The sequence below is a fragment of the Stegostoma tigrinum genome, chromosome 29, assembly GCF_030684315.1.
Source record: "Stegostoma tigrinum isolate sSteTig4 chromosome 29, sSteTig4.hap1, whole genome shotgun sequence".
In the NCBI taxonomy this organism is placed as follows: domain Eukaryota; kingdom Metazoa; phylum Chordata; class Chondrichthyes; order Orectolobiformes; family Stegostomatidae; genus Stegostoma; species Stegostoma tigrinum.
In genome coordinates, this window is record NC_081382.1 from 38,553,783 (window position 1) to 38,566,392 (window position 12,610).

The window sequence follows — 12,610 nt, forward strand, 5'->3', positions numbered from 1 at the left end:
AACATTCAGGAGACGGGACTACACGCCTGCAAAACCCGTCCGCTTGAAATGTTTACACTATTAAGTCATGTATGCGCGCAAGTGAATTTGCGTGCTTTCACTAAGTGTTTGCGAGGCTATACAGGAGAGTATTCCCCCCCCCCCCCTCCCTCCCTCCCTCTCCCCCCACTGTCCAACTCCGGCATACTGAATCCAACATTTCTAGTATTTGGATACCAACTGAAAACCAGCTTCATGGGGTGGGACCGATACTTGACACCGGACACCCTGAGCAACTAAGCTATTCGGAACATAGTCAAGGCGGCAGTCTCCCAGCTCAAGAGTAGAAATGTTTTAGGGGCATGCTCTGCATGTGGCTGAAGAGGTTAAACATCTCTACTGATTCATGCACATCTCTGGCCTACAACCAAATGAAGTTTTATTCTGGAAGGTAATGAATACAAACACGTACCACCAAGTACACTCAGAGGTGAAAATGATGCACTGGAGAGAACATACTGAGCTCCAAAAACTTTGTTGGCCTCCGCTTTCAAATGCTACCTCAATTACATAGCACAGTCACACTGTAAAGACTTAATCTCACAATTGTCAATCATCTACAGACTAACTAATGGTTATTCTTCACTCTACCCTATCACCCTGTATCTGTGTGTTTGGGCGTTTGAGTATGTGCACCCACATGCAAGTGAGCAGGAATGCATGTATGGCTATGTCTCTGTGGATGACGGTGTGTTTGGGTGTATGCCTGAGCATGTGTATGAATATCTGGATCAATCTGCGCTGTGTTTGTATGAAAGTGTGCATCTGTATAAAAGTATGTGTAAGGCATATGTATGTTTGCCCCTGTATGTGCACTGTGTGTGTGTGAAAGTGTGCATATACATGTGAACATTTAGCTGACTGTACATGCATACAAGTTCATGCAAAATACCCACATTCATGGAAGCGACAATTGTCAACCATATCAGCTTTAATTCAAAAGTAAAATCACACCATTCTGTCAGTGGATCTTCAATACACAGTTGACACTTATGTATCTGTCACTCTTACCAGTTCAGACCATTTAAAAATCCTTTTGCAAGCAGTTCTCACAGGACAATGGTTAGCTCATACAAATTGTGAACAAGTTTTGATTGCTTGTAAGCTTCTTTGTAACATGGACAGGCATAGAAGACAAAAGTCACTGGCATCTCCAATGCCAATGTTCCAAATTTCAAGGGAAGTAATAGTTATGGACCAAATCTCAAACTCAAATCTAAGATCATGCTTTCCTGGGCAGCAGTGATCCCTGTGCTCCTACATGCTTCAGAGGCTTTGACAATGTAGACAGTAGGTACCTCAAAGCACAGGGGAAGTGCTACTGGCTATGCTTTTGCAAGGTATTCCAAAGCTAGTGGCAAAAAAATTGTCTAACTCCAGCATCCTCAATCCAATATACCTTGTATTTAGACACCAACTGAAAACCAGGTTCACTGAGTAGGACTTTTAGTTGATACCAGACACCCAGCGCAACTCAGCTATTCTGAAGATAGCAAAGTGTGGAGCTGGATGAACACAGCAGGCCAAGCAGCATCTCAGCTCCACACTTTGTTATCTTGGATTCTCCAGCATCTGCAGTTCCCATTATCACTCAGCTATTCTGAACATGGTCAATGCAGGAGTCTCCCAGATGAACAGTGGAAATGTTTTAGGGACATTCTCTGAGTGCCTGAAGAGGTTAAACATCTCCGTTGACTCATCCAGATCTCCTGCCTGCAACCCAAATGAAATGGAGAAGTTTAATTCTGGAAGGCACTGAACACAAAAGAAATGCCACCAAGTGTGCTCAGAGGTGAAGGTGATGCATTGGAGAGAGCACACTGGGCTCCAAACATTTTATCAGAATTTCAAGTGCTATCTCAATTACATGGCGCTCCTGAGGACTACAGTCACATTGTGAAGACTTAATCTCATGACTGTCAATTGTTTTGTAGACTAACGAATGGTTATTCTTCACCCTGCCCTACCCCACTCCATATAAAGATCAGAATGATATCTAGGTGATATACCAGAGATGGGACATTTAACTCAAATCAACCCTGAATGGATTAAGTGCTTATTTTTGAACTGTGGCCTCTAAACTGAGAACGGTTACTACTCCCAGACAATAGGATCTGACTTGTCCAGTACTATCTTGAAACCTTGTGAGACAAATCGGGTGTAATTTTTAACAGTTCATTAACATGGAATCGTTCACAAGAGGCAGATGTTCTTTAACAATAGAATGAAAATTTATTACACAAAATATAAAAGGATATCAAACAAAGCCATGAGTTAGAATGATCTCAACAAACACCTGAAAGTTTCAACACATAACTCAATATTATCCTTTTACAACTCAAATTAGTTTCAGAGAAATTTTACTTTTGTCTCAACTCTAAATTTCTTCTTAACTGACTCAGTAATTTTGTTTTCATGGATCTTTAGAGACCATTTTATTATTCATTTCCAAGTCTGGGATATAACTCTAATGGTGTAAGTTTCTCAGTTCAAAAGATGTGTAGATTTCTGACTGTTTCTTCAGAACTAAAGCTGGGTTCTCCAGATTGGAGAAATTTTTATCCTTATGAACTGAACTCACTATCAATTCTGAAGTCAAAACTCACCTAATTCCTTAATGTGTTTATCTGTCACAAACTCAAAGTAGTATAAACATGTATCCATTCATACTACAGTGGTCCTGCCTGACTCTGGACTGTAGTCACATGGATTCTCAGCATTGAATCATTTACATAATACTTCAAATGACTTTGATCTCTTCAAAAAAAACCTTTACAGAATGGACACAATTCATCTACCTGCTATTTAAAAAGCAAATTGCAAATTGTAATATTTACATTATACATATCATCAAATAGCGTGCTTGTGCAGGGCAAATGCCCTCAAACTGCAAAATAAATGAGGATGTTAACTATTATAGCTGAGGGCCAAATGTTAGCTCGGACACTTTTTTTGTGGTCCAAACAGTGGAGTAGGATGTTTTGCCAGAGAGCAGAGGATGGCTCAGTTGGACAATGCAGTATTACCTCAGACGAGCAAGTCTTCAGAGTGGGCCTGGAACACACAACCTTCTGGTGCAGAGACAAATATAGAACCAAACAAGAACAGACTCCAACACTTGCTAATCAGATACCAGATTTGAATCAGTTGACTGCATTTCTGAATATGGTTGCCTAGCAACCAGCATGTTTGGGTACAAGAGGGTCCAATGAGATCTTCCAGGCAATATCATAAAAGATGGATTGGCTGTTATTTAGGTCATTGCTATTTTGTTGAGTGTTAGTGCAAATAATTTGGTTGTCAAGTTGCATACAACATAACAGCACCTACAAGCAAGAAGCAACTAACCGTAAGACCATAAGACATAAGAGGAGAAGTAAGCCATTTAGCTGAGTTTGTTCCATCATTCAGTGAGATCATGGTTGATCTGAAAATTTTGGACTCCACTTTCCTACCTTTTCCTCACATCCTTCAGTTCACTTGCTGATTAAAAGTCTGCTTATTTCAGCTTTGAATGCGGCAACCTCAATAGCACTCTGTGATAATTGCACATGAAATAATTTGGGAAGGAGAATGTGAACAGTATAAACTGCAAAATTTCTTTGCCTACCTGATAATTGATGAATTGCAGTACAATTTGTCCTCCACACCACTTGCCACCCCACCCTCCCCACCTTGTATTTGGCTTCCTTGTCCTACTCCAAAACAAAGCTTAAAAATGAAGAAATTGCCTAACAAGTAAGTTATTCACATGATTAGTGTCAGATGAAAAACCCACGTGGAACATTTCCAGACAGTGCTTTAAAATGTTTAGTTTGCCAACATTATGCAACCTCTCGATGCTACAGAGCCCAGTCTGAAGTGACAGACGTGGAACATAGAACAATACAGTGCAGAACAGGCCCTTCAGCCCTCGATGTTTTGCTGGCCTGTGAACTAATCTAAGACCCCACCACCCCCCCCTCCCACACTATCCCATCATTATCCATATACTTATCCAGATGATTCACAATTATCTTTGAGAATGGTGGACTCTCAATGATGAGGCAGAACTTGTGTTAAACTTGAAGAGTTGCATACTCCTTTTGATTTTTAAGTGGCTTTGAGGGAGCATTCGTGCTAATGAAACCTTACTACTGATGATTCCACACAGACCAGTGGAGAGGCTGTTTCTTCTACAGGCATGTCTCTCATGCCACATTGAACTGAGGCAATGTTAATTAAGGCTGAAGTTATGTTGAATCCAAATGAAGACTTATGATTAGAAGTCCAACCACAACAGTAAAACAGTTAAAAACAAAGTACTAAATACAAACTTTAAAACATCTTACCAGCTATGGAAGATATAAAATGCAAAGGTCAGAAGAGTCAATAGATGTTCGAAGGAATTCTTCATGTAGAAAGTTCAATGGTAATACTAGTAGAAGATCAACATGAATTTTTTTTTAAAAACCAAAATATATAAAGTTTAATAAACCTGTGCATATTTAACATGTGGCCAAATTCATTGTATTTTCAGAGAGAATGTAAAAGTTCGGGGTATACGCCATTTCAAGAGTCAGATTTTCTTAGAACTTTCAGGTTTTCACCCTTAGTATGGTGCACAAACGAAATCCTATGGAATCAGCCCTATTAGCTACTTTATTAAATATTGAATTCCTCTTAATTTTGCGTATATCTGTGCACTCAAAGTATTTTTAACCTGTAATGATGTTTCATTTATATATTGTCTTTAGCACAGTAAATTGTCTCAAGATGTTTAGGAGCGTTGAACCAATTTTTACACCAAGTCCCACCAGATGTCATTAATTACAGGTGACTATAAGATTGGAAGAGGAGAATCTTAAAGGAAGAAAGGGAGAGCAAAGGAACAACAGAGGGGAGGAAGGATGGAAATATCAGAGCTTCAAGTGTGGTGGCATAGTGGCAATGTTACTGGACAAGTTACTCAGCACAAGTTAATGTTCTGGAGATATGGCTTTTTCTTTGGACAAGAGTCCTCTTTTTGTGCCAGATTCTTTCATCTGCCTTCAATGCTCTCCCTCCAGCTGGACTCATCCCTTGGCCATTTACCTGCACTTGACCCCTTCATCAAAAACTGTTGACACAACATTGGATGCCTCAATTTCTCCGAGCCGATAGCCATTCCAACCTACCTACATCTGAACTGATTGCCGCCTGTGGTCTCAGGTCCAACCCTGACCTAGAGATGAGATACGTTGTGGGATATTAGGGGAAGTAGGGAGAGATAACAGATGCACTGGTTGTAATCTTACAAGAATCTTTGGATTCTGGAAAAGTCCCAGAGGACTGGAAAACTGCCAATGTAACATCTATATTTAAAAAAAAACAAGACCAAAAAGGAGGCAGTTAGCTAAAAGTCTGTCATTGGGAACATGAGTCTAAAGTGTACAATAGCAGAGCATTTAGAAATATGCAACGTGATCAAGTAGATTTAGCATGGCTTCATGAAGGAGAAACTTTGAAAATATTACTGGAATTGCTTGAGGAAGCAACATAAGTAATTTGGATTTTCAGAAGATATGTTTGACAGTTATCACATTAGGCAGCTTAAGATTAAAGCATGGTGTCGGGGTAATGCAGTAGCAGATGACTGGTTAACTAAGATTTGGGAAAAGTGGAGCATTTTCAGGATGGAAACCCGTAAGTAATGGAAAACCACAACGATCAGAGTTAGCACCATAATTACTTACTATATATTAATAACTGGGATGAGGGAAGTGAATAGCCAAGTTTGTGAACACCACAACAATAGGTGAGAAGGCAAGTGGTGAGGATGACACTCTGCAGAGCAACATAGACAGGTTCAGCGAGTAGGCTAAAACCTGTTACATGGAATATAGTGTAGGAAAATGATAGGTGAGGAGCTGCATATTGTTTAGACAGAAAGACTGCAAAAATCTAAAGCACACAGAGGGATTTGGGAATTTCCATGCCTAAATCACAAAAAGCTAGCATACAAATTCAGCAGGGAAGACAAATGCAATGTTGGCCTTTATTTCAAGGGAAAGAGAGTAGAAATAGGAAAGTCTTGGCAAAATTACATTTGGTACTAGTTAGACCTCACCTAGAATACCATGAGCAGTTTTGGGCCCCTTACCTGAAGAGGGATACAACTGGCAATCAAAACAATCCAGAGTGCTCTCTAGGTTAATCCTGAATACGGAAAGACTCTTAAAAAGGAAAGGTCGAGTAGGTTGGGCCTGCACTCCATGGTCTTTAGAAATAGGACACACTGTATTAAGGCACAAGATTCTTAGGGAGTTTGGTAGGGTAATGTAGAAAAGTAGTTTCCTCCTGTGAGAGCGTCTAGGACCAGAAGGATAATCTCAGTAAAAGGTTACCTATTTAAGACAGGTGAGGAGGAATATCTTCAGAGAGTATCGAACCTGTGTAATTCTTTACTGGAGAATGCTATCACGGCTGGGTTTTTAAGGGGACCAAGAGTTATGAGGCAAAGGCAGGAAAGTGGAGTGAGCGTTATCAGATCAGGCATGATCTCATCGAATGGCAGAGCAGACACGATGAGCTGACTGGCCTACTTCTGTTTCTATATCTTTTGGTCATTCTATTGCATGCTACTAATCGCCATGCAATCATTGCAGAAGCCAGTAATTACTGCCCGAGGTCAATAAAGCTCTCTACCAAAAATACTTCAGCATCACCTGGGTCCATGACTGACCAACTTACAATCGTGCACAGCTCTTCCTAACCATAGGATGCAAAAATAACCTGCTTACTGGGACAAGATCTAATTCTTACATAGTTCTAAAGACATTAATCTCATTAAGTCTATGCTTCTTTGAATTAAAAAGCCCTAGTGTTTTCATAACCAATTGTAGTAACAGCAATTAGATAGTCTTCAGCATTCCGACATATTTTTGTTCCACCATGTGCCACCTTTACTTTTAGCGATGACTTAGAGGCTACTCTACCTCGATAATTTGTATGCAAAACCAGATGTCAACATGCTTTTATTCATTTTGAGCATCACACAAGTGCACTATTCAATCTAAGATGGAGTGTCAGAACCAACACTGGTGTTACGAGATATGCCCTGTGAAACAGTAAAGCTTCCAGAGACCTTGAAAAGATTGTTTAGTGTTACCCATTAATCATTAAACTTAAATTAAGAAACTCCACTTAAAAGTAGCCTCACACTAACTGCAGTTGAACATTCATTAAAAGACACCCATCTTGCTGTCTCCTTGTTAATTAGATTGGACAAATATTCTGTAACCAGGCAAAGAATGTCCCTTTTATTTCTCTATTTTGGGCATCATCCATTCGCTGCGCTAGCTGATACACTCTAGGCTACTGCACAATATTAGGGAATACCTCAAGTCATTAGATCTCTGCATGCGTGAATGCATACAAATGACCAGAACTTCGTTTTCTCTGGCCACAGAGAAATGCAGCAATTACTACTGGGTCTTTGAGGCCCAAACTGCTCACTCGAGCTGTAAAAATAACAACGAACCACAAGCTTCTCCAACTGCTCATGGGGGTTTGGTGGGGGGGGGGGGGGGGGCAGGTGTGCGCAAGGTGTGGGATTTGCGATCATGCACTAGAAATATCCGAGTTCTACCACCATATTAGGAACCAGTGAGAAAAACAGCAAATTCTTCTTTGCTTTTTAAATTAAACTGAGGCAAGAGGACACTAAATATTAAGTCTACAAGTTCTTTGAAGAGTAATTTATTTCAAATAGGATTAAGGTTCTTGCATTTTTCTTCTCAGTACAAAAGATTGCCTACATTTTCTCCTAATGAAAATATACAGCAGTAACTGAAAACAGAGTATAACAGTACAACAGACAAAGTAGCTTAAAACAAAATAAATAAATTCAATTTATGATCTTTAGTAAACATTTCCAAAGTGAAGGCAGCATTCTGAAAGAAAAAATGGCACTCATCTTTTCAAAAATACATCTGGACATACACAATGGAAATTTCTTCCAACGGCACAACAGAATCTCTGAAGAAACTTCAGACTGGTTTGGGGTTGTACTTCACTGGATAATACTGGAGGTAATTCTGTTGAAACTTCAATTGATTAATCAAAATAAATTAAAAGCAAAGCTGAGTTTTAAATGGGATGCAGGAAGGAGGAGAAAATGCAAGGTGTGATTACTTGTTAAAACTTGGACTGCTAATTAAAATGTCCCTTTAACATTCAAACAACAGCATGCTCTGGCTGAAGCAGTCTGTAAATCTGCCGACATCTGATCTCAACCCATGGCACAGACATTGCAATTTGCCATTTTTTTTCAAAAACTAAAATGTTGAAAAACTACAAAAACAAGGTTCTTTTCTGAAGTATGTGAATATATTTCAGGTGGTCGAATGTCAGACTGTGACAAATAAATTTCAATGCCAAACCTCCCATTTTCCCTAAACTACCATAGACAAAATTCATGGCTATAATGTCTCAACTCCAACAGCAATCTGCCTAATACACTACTGTACTAGTGTATCATTAGGCACACCTTTCCTGTTAAAAATTCTCAAGATAGGGCAGCTGTATTTTGGACCAAGTAAAAGACTTCATTAGAAAACAAAATTGCTAGAACTGAGTGATCCGTATGATTTTAACATTAAGCAGTCAAAAGGACAAATTGTCAAAATGAACTACTTTTAAGTCAGCGAAAATATATCAGCTAGTTGAGTATGAAAGGCATGTAATTCGATGCCACCAGAAATACTTCCGTACACTCAAGTAACAGCCGGAACACGAAGCAAATGTTGACGTGACAATTACCTTGATTCTTTGCAGGCAAAAGAGAAGCAAACAAATAACTGCTGTGATCAGCACCTTTGTTTTACAATATACATGGAAAAACAACGAAATTACAGCCACAGCAATGCATCAAAATCCTCACCTCACCCTACAGGCAGATGAGCATGAGGTTGAGGTTAGCATAGGTATTTCAAAAGAGTAGGTACTTCAAAAGAGTAAAAAGAATTGGCGGCTTTTATTTCTAGCAGGTTGTCTTAGTTAAAATTTTGAGTTTGTGAAAAATACACTTTCCAAAAATGGAGGGAAAATATTTCACAATCTCAGGCTCTTTTAAAATTAGTGAGTTACAGTATGGTCCATGCAAAATACCAGAGACAGACATAAAAAAAGTGCATAAGAGTTAGCAATGAACATGCTTGATTCAGGGTCATAGAAAGGAACTTGACAGCAATAGCCAAAATCATTACTGCTAATGGTGGGACAATGAGGTGAAGTTGCTAAAGTGAGTGACAGCGTACACATCCAGTAATGGCTGTGCAGGGATTGAAAAACAAACTGGTCAGAGCAGAGGTGAGTTATTACATTCAATCATGGAAATGAAATGTTTTACAGAGAATCAGGTGATTGATCCTTGGTGTAAAGCAGCCAGGTTGGGCAAAGTGGAGAAGCTGAAACACAGTCATGGTGCATGTTTAGTACATTAGACACAAACCTACTCATGACAGCTGGGCTGAGTAGAAACATTTCAACATCTGAAGAATAAAAGAAATTAAGATTTTGTGAAGATAAAGGTTGGGTGGGGAAATACATCAGCAATCATGGCCTCTATGTAGGACATACCCGAATACTACTTTAAAGTACAGATAGGAAGTGTAGGATCAGGACACAAAGTACTGGAAAAATAATCCAAATCAATGATTAGGAAGGTCTTCAACATGAGTGATGAACACTTGGAACTGGTCAGGCAGGGTGGTGGAAACAAATATACTGGATGTGGGCTAAATGTCTACCTCGCACCCTTGACTCTCTGCAGCAAGCTAAACATGGTACAAAAGGTCCAGTTTCATTCACATTTTTTGACGAGGTTGACCTCAATGAAGTGGGGAAATGGGAGAAGAGTCTTGGGCGGAAACATTCAGAATTGTACAACCAATTTTGGTCAGAAGGAATTGGGCTGGGTTTGAGACCATCCACTCAGCTGTCCCCAGATTTGAGAATGTCCTGACATGACAGGCTAAAGTGCAAAAAACAAGTTTTGGTGAGACATCAGGGGTGCCCAGCACCTGTGAAATCACAACACAAGAATCAGTCAGGAGTGTATAAGACAAAAGGGTCTAAAACTAACCTGTTGGAGCAGGACTGTAGATGCTCTTAAAAAGGCAATCTAGCATTGAAACAATTGCTTAATGTAGGAGTTGCTGCAAGTCATATCCATGATCAAGTTGAGATGTGCTTTGGGGAAGACGAAGACTCACCAAGGACTATGTTTGCTGGAACAGAGAACCATTTTCCTTCCACAACACCGCTGGAAATTGTTTTAAACAACAGGACAGACATGTCTGATTTTCCACTTTTTGGACCTCATTTGAAAGTAAAAGTACATGACCATTATGAAAAAGCATGATGCTGCATATAACATAACACACAAACTCATGTCTACATTGGAAAACCCAATTCCAAAAAATGAAACTGATTGTTTACTTTCTTTCTTCAGACTGGCTGTTTCCTGGTGAAATGAAATTCTTTTCTGGCCACTATCAGCCAAATCGCCCTTCTCTTGTTTTATCAAGGTGCCAAGTCTCGGGTTTTGGGCTGGGTTCTGAGGATTGGCATTTTGTTCCTTATGGCCATTACTCAGTTGATACAGTACTTGTTTTCTAACCTCACTTTGATTATTTTCTAGAGCTGCTTTCTTTGTCTTATTGACTTGCAATTCATATTCACTATATTTCAAGGAAATGTTGTCCACACTGTAATAAGACTTTAAAAATATTAGAACTTCTTTCTCATTCCACGTATGAAGGCCCTTAATCTCTTCATGACACGTGGGACAGTGGTTGGGAGTTGGCCATGCAACCTTAGGGAACATCGGATCCTCACTTGGAGCACCTAATAAATCAAAAGAAAACAAAATCAAAACCAGTAGAAATACTATATCCTAATACCAATTGCAAACATCATTTGAAAATGGATGCAAGCATTCAGAGATGAACCTCAAATTTTTCTTGGGTTTGCAGTCTTCTACAGCTATTGTCAGTTAATGGATCAAAGTTTTAACCTTTCTTGCATAGTCCACGGAATAGCTATCCAATCACAGAACATAATATTAAAGACACTGAGCAAAGAGTTCACCACATTGTAAAAAGGTTTCATTGGATGCATTAAAAAAAATGGAAAAAGGAGTGAAGTAGACCATTCAGCCCATTAAGCTATATTTGTCATTTACCATGATATGGTTAACTTTCTACTTAATGTCACGTTATTGCTCTCCCAATACCTCTCTTCGCCTTTTAACCTCTATAAAACTATGGTTGAAATAGAGTGAACTGGCCTTCACAGGCATCTGTGGTACAGAATTCCACAGATTCGCCATTCAAGTGACAAAATCGCCCATCTCAGCCCAAAATGAAACGTGACCTGTTATTCTCGAACACCAATGTCTCCTCCACCCCCAAGCCAAGAGCAGAAACATCTTTGCATGCAGTCTATCCAGCCCTGGCAGAATTGTATATATTTCAATGAGATTCCCTCTCATTCTTCTAAAATCCAGCGAATGCAAACCAGTCAATCCATCAGGACAACTACAAATTTGAACACTTAACAAAAACCTTGTTTAGTTGAAAATTACAACTCATCCATTAGCTCCTACCTCTGCAGCATATGAGGGAACAGTTTTAAATGCATGAGGCCTTGTAGGCACTTATTTGCTAAGAATAATTCCACCCCCCCCCCGCCCCGCCGCCCCGAACTCTTTTCACCTGTAATCAGATCCAACATCTATGTGGCTAGCACTCATATTAAATTTTACAAAAAGAGTTAAACAGATGGATTTCTTTTTCCATTCCTATTTTCTATTCAGCCCTTGTGCTTAATGAAGGACAAATTTGTCAGAATGGGCTTAATATTACCCAACTGAATAACAAGATTTAACTAATCCCACACTCAAATTCAGCCTTGAGAAGAAAACGTCACTTAAGCAACAGATAATTGAACACCTGGACGTCAGCTGCTGTATTCATAGCGATTGGTATTTGTTATTCTTGCCCAGAAAAACGAAAATCAGAATTTTCACTGCCCTTCATCTTGTTGAGATGCATTTCTATAAATCATAAGTTCAGTAAATGTTAGGAAAATCTGTTGCTGGATGTCCTGCCAAATTACAAATATAGTTAACATTCCATTAACGTAGAACACAGTCTCTAGGTGCCATTGTCAGACTGATTAAATCAGTTAAGTTTCTATGTCCATCTGCAATTTGACCTCCAAACACCCCTAATGAATAATAAAGCTACAGTATGTTTCTCGATACTGTCTCAATACCTTGAAAATACATTGACAATAAACATACTGACAACATTTGGAGGTGTTTGGAAAGGGGAGAGTGAGAGCAAGAGAACACACAGCCACAGCAATAGGCACACGGTGGAAGGGTGTGAGAATCAAGCGCACAGTCAAAGAAGGGGCTTCTGAGAGGATCTTAAAAAGGAGGAGAATGCAGTCAAGGGAATCCAAAGTATGGAAACTTGGCAGCTTAAAATAGCTGCCAGTGGCAGTGTGATAAAGCTGGAGTCAGAATGGAAATGTAGGAATT

The 12,610-nt window shown here is 39.4% G+C and overlaps 1 protein-coding gene across 3 annotated transcripts in view; it reads right to left on the reverse strand.

The window, feature by feature from the left end:
• Positions 1 to 7,783: 7,783 nt before the first annotated feature.
• Positions 7,784 to 12,610, reverse strand: part of qsox2 (quiescin Q6 sulfhydryl oxidase 2) — a 78,259-nt gene continuing 73,432 nt past the window's right edge. For all 3 annotated transcript variants that reach the window (XM_048558746.2, XM_048558745.2, XM_048558747.2), the window contains one exon: positions 7,784 to 10,908. In XM_048558746.2, the coding sequence (XP_048414703.1) occupies positions 10,337 to 10,908 (572 nt within the window). In that variant the 3' untranslated portion in view covers positions 7,784 to 10,336. The remainder of the gene's footprint in view (positions 10,909 to 12,610) is intronic.